Here is a 12,855-nt window from a genome sequence, read left to right as displayed (position 1 = left end):
GCGGCCCCCGCGGTGCGGTGCGGTGCGAGCCGCCGGTGGGTCCCCGCGGAGGGGCTCCCTGAGGGGCGGGTGCGCGTTCCCGCCGCTGTCACGCCGGACACCGCGTCCCGGCCGCCCGCCCGGGCGTGCAGGTGAGGCGGGGAGCAGCGTCTGCCGGGGGACGGGCGGACGGAGTCGCCGGGACCGGGGCGAAGCCGTGACAAATGGGTGGCGGCCGGGTTTTGCCGGTGGCTGCATCGTTCCCCGTGGGTTTCCCGAGCCAGGCCGGCGGGTCCGACTTCCATTCAAGGCAAGAGAGGCGCTGCCGTTGCCTTGAATGGAAGTTGGGAGCGAGCTCCTGGGCCGCCACCCCGGGATGGGGTAACGAGCGCTTCAGCCCGGGCAGGATCAGGCCCCTTAAAATAAGAGATGCTTTTGTTGAGGGACGCGCTTTGTAGCCGATGTGGGAAGAGATGGAGGGCGGCATGAAGCGGCAGATCATTTTTCAATGAAAATAGCATGCAGCTGTGCCTGGCGGTCTTTGTGCATGGCTCAGCATTTGCTTTCACCCAAGGAGAAGTTGGACTGTGCGATTTATTTGTCTGATTTTTTCTTTTCCCCATTCCTCCTTCCCCCCCCCCCCCCTTCTTTTTTTTTCTTGTTAACCTTTTGGTGCAGTTAATTTCTGATTATTTCCTTTAAAAGATTAAAAAAAATTATTTCACTGCTGAGAAGGGGGCTGGCTGCTGAAGAGACGTAGTGAAGGACCAGGGAATCAAAAAAAAAACCCCTGGGGATTTGTGGTAGCACTTCCAATTGTGAGCTTGACATTGCATATTGGAACCAGGTGCCGAGCTTGCTGGGGGAGTGGGGACACTGGTGGCACTGGGTGTCGCAGTGAGTGACCGCTTGAACTCATCACCTCTGCCAGCCTGGCTCCCGGCCAGCTCCTGGCTGCCATCAGAAATGTGGGAGAAGGCTTGGGATCGCCCCTTTGTTTCTCCAAGGATGGTGTTAGATGCCAGCACATCTTCAAACAGCCTCACTAACACTATTAGCATTTGCTTTCCCTTTGCCTGGAGGACTGGCCCAGCCCAGGGGAAAGGTTGCCCTTGATTTAATGGATTTAGAACTAATACAGTTATGAGCATCAAAACTCCTTGCGATGGGCATATCGGAGCACCGCTGGGCACTGATCAAACGTTGCACTTCAATAAAAAAAAAAAGGATAAACCTTCCCCCTGCCTCCCCCGCTTTCCCCAAAGCCAGAACAATTAGAGGGTATGAAGCTGCACAGATGATGGATACGCAACATTATAATACATGCAGGGAAACTGATTGCATTGACCGTGGGTTAATGAGTGCCTTACAAAATAGTTTCTTATTGCTTATTTTATGCCACCAAATTACCTTCATAAATAACCCTAAAATTCATCTCATAGCAATTTTATACAATTATAATGGGAGAAGAGGAAGAATTACTCTTCCTTCCTGCTGCATGGCAAAGCTAATCAAAGGGCCATGATCCCAGCCCTGGGAATCTTGCTGTCTGTGTGGCAGACACAGAGAGCTCCTAATGTACAGCAGAACAAGGTGGTTCCCACTTACTGGCAGAGCTGTTTCGTCCCATTGTGTGAACAGATGTGATCTTTGAGTAACGTCACTGTGGTGGTGAACGTCCCCAATTACACTGGCAAAGCTGTCCTTTCACTGAAGTAACTTATTTCATGTGCATAGGTCTGGTTTGACCATATCATACAATACAGCTTTGTTATCACAGCTGGGGTCCTGCAAAGGAGTGCTTTGCCAACATAGCGTGTTGGTCTTCCTAAATTGTGGAGCATGCTCCTTATGTAGAACTGGTTGCAAGAGGCTGGAATGAAGTGCCTGCATAATTCTTCAGTTAAGTATTTATCCAGAGCATCTAGAATTTCAGGGGTTTGTTCTGTTTTGTTTGGTTTGTGGTGTTTTTGGTTTTTTTAAATAAAAGAATATCAGAAAGATATTTCCACGATGCTCAGATGGAGAAGGCTGATTGTCTTTGGAGCCCCTTCAGGTTTGCCCCACTGAAGGACCTGATGTTGTTTGTTCTCCAGAACTGCTTGAGGAGGAGGGACGCCGGCCTACTGAATCAGTTACAAGAGCTAGATAAGCAAATAAGTGATCTCCGCCTGGATGTGGAAAAAACGACAGATGAGCACCTTGAGACAGACAGTCGTCCAAGTTCAGGTAAGGCCAATATTCAGCAAAATGATCAGGCTCCCTGGGTACCTGGACTTTAAACTCTGTAGTTTTCAGTGTTACAACAGTAAATGTCTACAGCATGTTCACGTTCTGATAATAAAGCCGATGAGCAAAATCCACCTTCCACTGGAAAGGTTGCTGTTTGTAGGAAACATATTCAGAGGAGCATTTCAAGCTTAATTAGATTTTTAGTGTTTGGGGCGTTCTTTTTTTTCACCCACAAATTAGTTCAAAGAGTTCTCCTGCATATTAGGATGCTGCAGGAAAAAAAGTGAAAGGAAGCACCACCAAGCAGGAGGAAGATGTCAAAAGTGATCTTACAGCCAGAAGGGAACATAGAATCAAAAAAATTAATCCCCTATGTGTTTAATTTCATCCCATTCTAGCTGTGTTGAAGTCAGTAAGTGGTATTTAACTATGGGGAACCTTTCCTAGGGCATCTAGACATGTTCTAAAGACACTAAAAAGTGAAGAATCATCCAGCTTGCAATTGTAAAAACCATTGCTAATTTCTAATCTGAATTTGACTTGTTCCATCACTGATTTTTTAAAATATGCTTTTCTCCCATAGACTGACGTCTTTTCTAGTACCTAGCTTTTTCTCCTCTTGGAGGTGCTATACAGAATAATTCCTGACTTTTTTGATGAGCTAAACAGGTCAAATTCGTTAAGTCATTTGTTTCGAGGCATTTTTCCAAGCTCTTAAATAGCCTTATGGCCCCTTTCCAATTTTTAGCTTTGTTTTAAGCATGCTGGAGTCGAGGACTAGGTATATCATTCCAATGTCTTTCTTACCAGTGCTGTATAGACTGTTGAAGTCATTTCCCTGCTGCTATTCATTGGTCTCTTTGTACATCCAACAATCTCATTAGCTTTTTTTGCCATATCATTAAGCTCAATTGAGCTGCTTTTCCACGCTGACTAAATCCTTTTCAGGATTATTGTTTTCCAGGATGCATCCCTATTCTGTAGACATGCTGTGCATTTTTTTTTCTAAATTCTTCATTAGGATATGTCATATTTTTCTTGAGTAGACCCAGTTTACCAATACATAAATTTTTCCATGTCTGCACATTATTTACCATTTTCTTCTTTCATGTTTCACTGTTTATCTCCAGAACTTTGATAAAAATAATGGATAGCATTGGGGCCAGCACTTGGTTAAAATTTTGTAGTCCAGTAATAGCTGGAGAGTTTGTCTTGGAAGTATAATACATTATTAAATGAATGGGATGTCAAACACAGCCTGAATCTTTCTTGCTAAAATCTGAAAACCCCTGTAAAGGTTAAAAAAAAAAAATCAAAATTTCGTATGTTTTAAATAAAGTTCTGCTTTTTTACTTTTAAGTGCTTTACTTTTAAATGGAATCCTTCATAGCAATAAGGATATTACTAAATTGTGCACTGTTTTTTGGGTGACTGAATGAAATCCCATAACTAATTGCAGTAGAGTAAGCCAACGTAAACATGAGCTTGACTGCCTTTCTAGGGACACAAATGGTAACTTTGTGTAGACATAACTAATATAAATCCAATCTCTTACTTTTATAGGGTTTTATGAGCTGAGTGATGGAGCTTCTGGATCGCTCTCCAATTCGTCTAACTCTGTCTTCAGTGAGTGTTTATCCAGTTGCCATTCTAGCACTTGCTTTTGCAGCCCCTTGGAGGCAACACTGAATATCTCAGATGGACGCCCTAAATCTGCAGGTATAGTAAAAGCAGGTCGAATACATCATACTCCAGGACGTAGCTCTGGCTTTGGAAATACTGCCTCAGGACTATCTGGGTTGGATTAACCCGTCTTCCTTTCATTTGATGTATTGTGTACTGGAAAGACTCCAGTGCCCAGCACATACGTGGGTCACGAGGCCGGACTGTTTGCCCTCCACTACTCCAGCCTTTCATGTGAATATGTCAATCTAAACACATGAAAGTAACACATGAAAATATGACAGCTGCTATATCCAGTAGAGGGCAGTGGTACCTATACACACAAACACATTAGCCTGCTAATTTCTTATAATTTCCTTTAGAAAAGCATTTTTACTAAATAGCAATAACGAAAGATACTTCAACAGCCATGTCCTCACTAAAGTGACAGAGCAAGGAACTGGCTACGAGTTTTAGGAGGTCAGGGTGCACCTCAGTCTGTAGCAGACTGATTTGTCAGTTCTGATTGTCCTCAACCCTGAGGTGACCATGCTGTGGTGTGTCATATATGCGTTTATATAGGATATACAAGTGGACATTGTGAACAGCAAAAAAAGTATTTTCTCTTTGGCAGAGAGCTGTTGAATTTCCTTTGACACTAGGCTGAAGATGCAAGCCTTAATGTGTGGGATGGTTAAACAGGAGGGTGGCCTCTATCTGTTGTCCAGAAAGGACACTTCAGTAGGATTTTTGTGATCAAGCATTGTTGGTTGCAGCCATACTCATTCAAAAGCCTTAGTTCATTCTGGGTTGTGGAGGAGACTCCTAAACATAGCATTTCCAATTCCCATTCTGCTCTTTATGATTAACTTATAGTGATTTTTGTTTGTGAATCGAAGACAAAATAATTAGAGTTCTGTTAACTCTAAAGTGGGAAAATACAGCCTGGGATACATTCTTTCTGAGATGCTTAGAAATCCTCTAAGTTTTCCTTTGAGCAGCCTAGAGTAATTTAATGCTCCCTGATGTGAAGTATATATGATTTTCATCAACTATACATAAAAAGAAAAACATACACAAGAATTCCCAGCAGATTGCATCGCTGTTTTTTTCTGTATACATCAGAAAACCTAAAACTCTTATTATCGGGTTAGAGATCATTTGGGCAAACTTGACACCCACAAATCAATGGGCCCTGATGGGGTGCACCTGTGACCGCTGGGGGAGCTGGCAGATTTTATTGCAAAGCCGCTCTCTGTCATGTTTGAAAGGTCCTGGAGAACAGGAGAGGTGCCTGAGGACTGGAGGAAAGCCAATGTCAGCCAGTTTTCAAAAAGGGCAAGAAGGAGCACTCAGGAAACTACAGGCTCGTCAGCCTCACCTCCATCCCTGGAAAAGTGATGGAACAGCTTATCCTGGATGGCACCTCTAAGCATTTAGAAGAAAAGAAGGTCATTGGGAGTGGTCAGCATGGATTCACCAAGGGGAAATTGTGCTTGACCAACCTGATAGCCCTATACGATGGAATGACTGTCTGGGTAGATGAGAGGAGAGCAGTGGACATTGTCTACCCCAACTTCAGCAAGGCTTTTGTCACTGACTCCCACAGCATCTTCATAGGTAAGCTGTGGCTTAGATGAGCGGACAGTGAGCTGGACTGAGAACTGGCTGAACAGCAGAGCGCAGAGGGTTGTGTTCAGTGGTGCAAAGTCTAGTTGGAGGTCTGTAACTAGCGATGTTCCCATGGGGTCAGTGCTGAGTCCAGTATTTATTCAAAATGAATGACCTGGATGAGAGGACAGAGCAAGTTTGCTGATGACAGAAAACTGGGAGGAGTGGTTGACACACCAGAAGGCTGTGCTGCCATTCAGAGAGACCTGAACAGGCTGGAGAGTTGCGTGGAGAGGAACTTAATGAAGTTCAACAAGGGTAAGTGTAGGGTCCTGCACCTGGAGAGGAATAACTCCATGCACCAGTAGTGGTTAGGGGTTGACCAGCTGGAAAGCAGCTTTGCAGAGGGGGACCTGAGAGTCCTGGTGGACAACAGGATGACCATGAGGCAGCAATGTGCCCTTGTGGCCAGGAAGACCTGTGGTCTCCTGGGGTGCATTAAAAAGAGCGTAGCCAGCAGGTTGAGGGAGTCATCCTCCCCTTCTACTTTGCCCTGGTGAGGTCACTTCTGGAGTACTGTGTTCAGTTCTGGGCTCCCTGGTTCGAGAAAGACAAGGAATTACTGGAGAGACTCCAGTGGAGGGCTCCAAAGATGATCAGGTGAATGGGACCTTATGAGGAAAGGCTGAGAGACCTGAGTCTGTTTAGCCCGGAGAAGACTGAGAGGAGGTCTCACTGATGCTATTTCTAAATGTCTAAAGGGCAGGTGTCAAGAGGATGGGGTCAGACTCTTCTCAGTGATGCCTGGTGACAGGACAAGGCACAATGGGCACAAACTGGAACACAGAAAATTTTGTCTGAACATGAGGAAAAACAAACTTACTTTGAGGGTAACAGAGCACTGAAGAGGCTGCCCAGAGAGATTGTGGTCTCCTTCTCTGGAGATACTCAAAACCCGCCTGGATACATGTTCCTGTCCAACTTGCTCTGGGTGAACCTGCTTTGGCAGGGGGCTTGGACTAGATGATCTCCAAAGGTCCCTTCTAAGCCCTATAATTCTGTGATTCTGTGATTATTCATACTGTCTCACTTTGAGAGATGAAATTTCACAAACTGGCATGTTTCAAATAAGTGTTTTTGTCAACATTTCCCAACTCACATAGAATTTAGGAAATGTGGGAAAACTGTCAGGTGATTTAGAGGAAATTTGTGCTCCTAATATCCCTGTTCTTCCTCTCCTGCTCACACAGGAACATCATCTCTATCAGCTCATTTCATCAATGTCTATGAGACCTCTTTTGAAATAAGCCTTAGATAAGTGGTGAGCACTGAGCATTCAAATTTGAGTACCCTGGCTGAAGTTTCTAGCCCAAGGGTAGAAAACAGGACTGACAGTGATCTAGAAAGGAGCCTTTAGATTGTACCCCTACCCAAGAATGACAGGGCAACAGACAGCTTAAGAAAGGAATAATATTAGGTGCTTGGACTGAAGCCCTCTGTGCTCCTGAGGTCGCTTACCTCCCAAGTGAGTGCCTTAGCCATTAAATCTGACTCATGCATCCTGGAATGCACTGGATTTCTCTTAGAGAACTCTCTGCAGAGCCAAGGCTAGGATGTCAGCTGGATTGGCCCACACTCATTTACTTCTGTGGAAAGATGAGCCTGTTTCCCACTCTTTAACCCTTTATTGCTCAAAAGGAGCATCTGTTATTAGCATTGTTATAATTATTATTATAATTATTTTATAGTAGTAATTACAACAAGAAGAAGAACAACAAAATTAAATATGGATTTTTCTGACCCAAGATGTGTTTGAAAAAATCTGGAAGTGAAATTTGTCAATTAGCTAAAAGAATTCATTGTAATCTTGTCCATATTTTTTATGCTTCCCATTGGATTTAGTGAAGTAAAATATAAAATTCATATGTGCTAAAGTGTGAAGTGAGTTTTAGAGGTGCCTGTGTAGCATATAAACAGAAGAGACCCTTACAGACTTCTGGGTGGCTTGGAATTAAAATAGGAAGCTGTTAGAAACCTAGGCATGGGTTTGAAACCAAAGTAAATGTTCTCATTAGGGCTGTGATTTTTATGTTTTTTAACCATGTAGCCATATTGGGGCTAATCCCACACAGACGCAGTTACAAAGAGACCCACAGAAGAATAGTGCAGCTTTTTCATTGCTTAAATGGCATCCCTGGTTGCAAGGTTGCTACTATTTGAGCAGCGCTGCTGTTGCATGAGCATTGCATCGTATGGGAAGATGGGGCTGGAGTCCTTGATGGCATGTGAAAAACGTAGCAGAACTGTCCCTGGCAGGCTCTCTAAACTCTTGTAAAATGCCTTTCAGATCTCATAGGCTGGATGGACTATAATAAGGAAGGCCAGTATGAGGACCAGACCGCAGGCTCTGTCTGTCGCTCTTTGTCCACACCGCACTCAAATTCCCTCGATGTCGTTGCAGATGTACATCCAAAGTACCAGTGTGATCTGGTGTCTAAAAATGGGAACGACGTCTACCGGTACCCCAGCCCACTCCATGCAGTAGCCGTGCAGAGTCCCATGTTTCTTCTCCCCATGACTGAAAACCCCCAGCGAGAAGAGGAGCGGCTTGGCTGTGATATTAGTGATGTTTGTGCTGGATCTGAAACAGACTCAGGAAAACCCACTAATGCCTTTCTCCTGCAAGGCTCCTGGCCAGCACCGTGCCCTTCCACCAGCAAGAGAATAGACGGTTACATCTTAAGCCTGGTTCAGAAAAAGACGCACGCGGTAAGGACTAACAAACCCAGGACGAGTCTCAGCACTGATCCCACCAAAGGGATCCTGCGGCATGGAAGCATGTGTGTCAGGCAGCCTGCAGGCGTGGTGGCTCACGGTAACGTCGTGAACCTGAAGAACTCCAAGCAAACATGCTTGCCTTCTGGTGGAACCTCCCCTCCGGACCACACAGCACCCTCCCCATTAAAGCAGAGGCTGAGGGAGCCAGCTGGTGAGCAGCTGGAGAGTAGGAAGGCACCTTTGCCAGCAGCTTTCCCGCCGGCCGCAGCAGGTGAACTTCAGAGCAAGCATCTGCTGCGGGGAGCCAAACCAGCACCTCTGGAGCTCAACCGCAACCCAGTGACCACGGTGGGGGACGTCCCCAAGGAGAACAGCCAGCTCTTTGCTGCATCTACCAAAGACAGCCCGGGGAAGCCTGTGGTGCTGCAGCCGGAGAACAGGGTCAGCCAGCCTCCCAAAAAAGTCCTGCTGAAGAGCAGCTTGCAGGCGGCTCACTCCTCGTCGGCTGCCGTTGAGGAAAGGCCCGTGCTGGATTTCAAAAGCGAGGGCTCTTCCTCCCAGAGCCTGGATGATGGGCTGCTGGTGAATGCCCAGTACATACCGGCCCAGCAGCAAAGCGTGAAGCTTCACAAAGGCACCCGAAACGTTAAGATTTTGAAAAGCTCCATGCTGAAACACAGGCTGGAAAATGGTTCGCAGACCTTGCGGGAGAAAACCAAGCCGGCTGGCAAGAAGTGCCGCTTTCCTGAGGAGTTGGATACAAATAAGAAACTGAAGAAGCCCTCTTCGCGGGGGAAGAGAGGCAGTGGTTTGCAGCCGGAGTCGGGCCTGCAGAGTCGGCAGACGGGCCTGCACAGATCTGCCCTGCGATCCCACGGGCATGGCCGAGAGGTTGTGGTGGCCAAGCCTAAACACAAGCGGGCCGACTACCGCCGGTGGAAGTCGTCAGCAGAGATTTCCTATGAGGAGGCCCTTCGGAGGGCGAGGAGGAACCGGCGGGAAGGTGTGGCGGTCTACTCGCAAGTCCCCCTGCCCTATGTCAGCCCATATGCCTACGTGGGCAGCGACTCGGAGTACTCAGCAGAGTGCGAGTCCTTGTTCCACTCTACTGTGGTGGACACAAGCGAGGATGAGCAGAGCAACTACACGACGAACTGCTTTGGAGACAGTGAATCGAGCCTGAGCGAGGTGGAGTTTGTAGGGGAGAGCACGACCACCAGCGACTCTGATGAGAGCGGGGGCCTTATTTGGTCTCAGTTTGTCCAGACGCTCCCTATCCAAACGGTCACAGCGCCAGAGCTGCATGAAAATGCAGCGAAGGCTTTTGTCAAAATCAAAGCCTCACATAACCTCAAGAAGAAAATCCTCCGCTTTCGGTCGGGCTCCCTGAAGCTCATGACCACCGTCTAGTAAGGTGACTTGGTGGAATGTATCTGCTTCTGCTTTCAGAAGCAAGGTGCTTTTGTGTACATATTTCCGCGGATATTTTTTTTTTATACAAATATTTAAAACTTAAGGTAAATTATGTCACTTGTCTTCAGAACTTAGGTGGATACTAGTGCCTTTTATGTGGAAATAAACGACCATTATACTCATTTAAAAAACAACAACAACATAACACTGCCATTTCAGTGGTAAATAGCCTCCAGTGCATGGTATCCGAAGATTTTGAAAGAAGGCTAATGTTTCTGGAAATGGATCTCATGTAGTTTTTCCAGTTCCAGGTCTTATAAAGGATATCGACAGCTTAAGGTCATGAGGTTTTAGGGGTTAAGGGGGAGGGAGTGTGGGTGGTCTTCAAGTTTTCGCTTGTCCCTTTCTGCTGCTCCTGTTATCCCATCTTGAACTTCTTCCCCCAGTAGTCTGTCCTGTTGGGGTTTTTTTGTTGTTTGTTTTTTTTTTATCCTTTCCTTGTTGATTCTCTTCTTGAAATTCACTGCTGTCCTCCCCCAGCTTTCACCCACCGGGAAAGGGCTCCTGTTCAATATGTCTTCAAGGTTAAGTGTCCTTCTCTGGAGTGCACTCTGCTCCGATCTCCTTGGAGTCCTGTTGCGGATAGCAGTGGTGTTCAGAGTAAACTGTTGGAGCAGCTGACCAAGGCTTAGTAACTTCGATATGTTGTGTAAAACTGCTTTTGAAAAAGAAGAAAAAAAAACATATGCATGTCATGTGCATGAGTATCAGTAGTTTTAATATTCTTGTTGATGTCCAATTTACTGTACATCATCAATGGCTGATTTTATATATATATATCATTGTGTAAATTAATATAACACATCATATGCGGTAATAAACAGTCTGTTTTAATACTTCTTTAAAGTTTGTTACATTGATGCAGATCCAGTGAATGGTTTTACGTTGGCATTGTCACCAGTTAGAAGTCTTTTTGATGTGACATATTAACGTTGTCTGCATTTAGCCATGCAGGAAATGGAGCAAGTTTAAAATGTTGCTGTGAATGTGACTTGTGCTTTGAGGGAACTGGATTGTCATGGCTTCTCTTGTTCTTCACATAACTTGCATTATTTTTTAAAAGCAAGGTGGGATTTAGGAGCTCAGAGGCATCTTCAGGTTGTTGCTTACGGGCAGCTCATGTTGCGGGGCAGATGGAAATGTAATATTAATCCTCTTCCCTGTCAGAGTGCTTGCAGACTTTGGTTGGTACAACACAGGGGCAGATGGTAGGTTTCTGTAACCAAATAGATCTGTGTAACACAACAGGGGTCCCTCTGAAATGTCCAGTAAATGAGTTCCCCAAGAGTTGTGTGTTCTGGGAGCTGGGCTGGGTTGAGGAGAGCATAGACTTCTGTCCCTAATGCCCTCTTTAGGTATGGTAACTGACTGTCACGACCCTCATGAGGTTATGGAAAGAGGTGATAATCTTGCCACCCACTGGTCTCTGTTTCAGTCTCTTTCTTCCCATAGGACTGGAGGTGAGTCTCTACCAGCAAAGGAGAAAGGAGCTATCCATAGGCAGCACTGCTTCCCTCTGCAGCAGCAGCTTTGAAGCTGCCTGATGGGAAGGCTGGAGGTTTGTAGTGCCTGTATGTCTGATGGAGTAGCCCAGAAGATGGGCTAGTTTCTGCAGATTCGCCTTCTGTTCTGGCATACGTGAAGCGGTGGACATTGGTGTGGATGTTGTAACTGGGAGGGATTTCAGGGATTATGTGTGCAGTCTGTCCATTCCATAGCAAGATCTGCTGAGCAGACACCTTCCTTTGCGGTTCCTCTGTGTCCTTCCTGCATGCCACCCACCTGAAAGGCAGAGCAGTTTTTTCACTGGTTTCCTTGCATTGCAAACAGGGGAAGGAGAGATCCACTCAGAATTAAATGTTTCTGGGAGCAGCTTCAGAGACAGTGATAACACTTGCTAAGTGGCAGGTAATGTTTTTTAAACTGCAGTGTAGTGAATCCCTACCAATAAAATGTCTCTCATATTATTTTTTCCTTTTTTAAATAGATGAATGTTGGTTTCTATAAAGGGTCTCACAGTATGGTCACAAGGTTCTGGATTTAGTGACCGAGAAAGTCCTTCTCCCATGATACAGGAAAAGCTGTAACTTGCCTTACGTGGTCTCAACTTTCCTGTTGCTTTAAACATGGAAGGGCAGATGCTCTCTCTCTATGTATATAAATATTTTATATATTGATATAGATTAATTAATCCAGAAATTATCGGGCAATGGCTGCTACTGCAGAGAGGGGAGAGAAAAAATGTTTGCTGTTAAACGTGGCATTACTGAGGCTAAGCAGCAGCTTAATATGTTCCCGTTAATAACTGATGGGTGTTAAACAAAGGGAATGTCAAGAAGCTTGTCAAAGCTAGTAGTTTCTTTCCTAGAATCTCTCTTAATCATGCCACATAATCTCTCTTTGAGCAAGAAAAACACGTGCAAATCCCTGTAAATCTCCTCAAAGGTGTAGCAGAGAGGATCTTCAGATGTGCACTCTGGCTGTAAAGGAGCTGCTGGTAGTAAGACAAACCAACCAGTGGCTTTGTGCTGATGGGTTTTTAATTGTAGTGCTATAGCAGATTGCCACATGACATGTGAGGGAAGCTGGTTTTCAAGTGAGCTGCCAAATAGTTTCTTTTTAGATAATTGAGTGGGGAAAAAAAGAAAAGAACCATCTAAATATCACTAAGGCTGTATTAGCTGCAACCACTGTATTCTGCAGTAAGTACTCTTGCTGAAAAGCTTAATAGCAGATGGGGAAATGGGCTGATGCTATCTCCATCCTAATTGCATCTGAGTCTTTTCAGTTGGGGGAAGGAGTTTTCCTTTTCTTACACGGTTTATGTAAGCATCCAGAATTCTTTAAACAGACCTAGGTTTTTCTTTCTACACGTCCCACCCTCCATGTTTACAGTGCTGGAAAAGTACTTGATATGGTCCCAATACACAGCACACATTCTCTTCTCTGGTTCTGATTTAGGAAACACATCTAGCTTAGTAAGTTTTTGCAATGTTAGGTTGAAAAACATATGCTAATCTTGGAGACCAGTTAAATATCTGGCACTTCTTTAAGCTGTCTGGCTTTCCAGCTCCACAGTCTGAGTCTTTGCCACTGTATTTTTCATAATGTTTGCATTTT

General features: G+C 45.2%; 1 protein-coding gene across 4 annotated transcripts; it reads left to right on the top strand.

The window, feature by feature from the left end:
* Positions 1-1,974: 1,974 nt before the first annotated feature.
* On the top strand, positions 1,975-10,581 carry DACT1 (dishevelled-binding antagonist of beta-catenin 1). Of its 4 annotated transcripts, none has more exons than XM_014959980.1 (3): positions 1,975-2,208; positions 3,775-3,837; positions 7,946-10,581. In XM_014959980.1, the coding sequence occupies exons 1-3, from the start codon at positions 2,001-2,003 to the stop codon at positions 9,670-9,672; spliced, it is 1,998 nt and encodes a 665-aa protein (XP_014815466.1). In that variant the 5' UTR covers positions 1,975-2,000; the 3' UTR covers positions 9,673-10,581. The 4 variants fall into 4 exon arrangements, with proteins under 4 accessions (XP_014815466.1, XP_014815464.1, XP_014815465.1 ...); XM_014959978.1 differs by having other exon boundaries at positions 1,976-2,208; positions 7,832-10,581; XM_014959979.1 differs by having other exon boundaries at positions 1,980-2,208; positions 3,775-3,930.
* Positions 10,582-12,855: the final 2,274 nt, after the last annotated feature.

This window comes from Calidris pugnax, unplaced genomic scaffold (assembly GCF_001431845.1).
Source record: "Calidris pugnax isolate Ruff unplaced genomic scaffold, ASM143184v1 scaffold435, whole genome shotgun sequence".
Taxonomy (NCBI): Eukaryota; Metazoa; Chordata; class Aves; order Charadriiformes; family Scolopacidae; genus Calidris; species Calidris pugnax.
This window is presented reverse-complemented; position numbering and strand designations above follow the sequence as displayed.

Excerpts from the sequence above, each read along its gene's own strand:
- DACT1 (XM_014959977.1), top strand. The coding sequence starts at position 2,001 with ATGGAGAAGGCTGATTGTCTTTGGAGCCCCTTCAGGTTTGCCCCACTG. Across the intron at positions 2,209-3,774 it reads AGACAGTCGTCCAAGTTCAG|GGTTTTATGAGCTGAGTGAT; the intron begins GTAAGGCCAATA and ends TTACTTTTATAG. Across the intron at positions 3,931-7,831 it reads TGGACGCCCTAAATCTGCAG|ATCTCATAGGCTGGATGGAC; the intron begins GTATAGTAAAAG and ends AATGCCTTTCAG.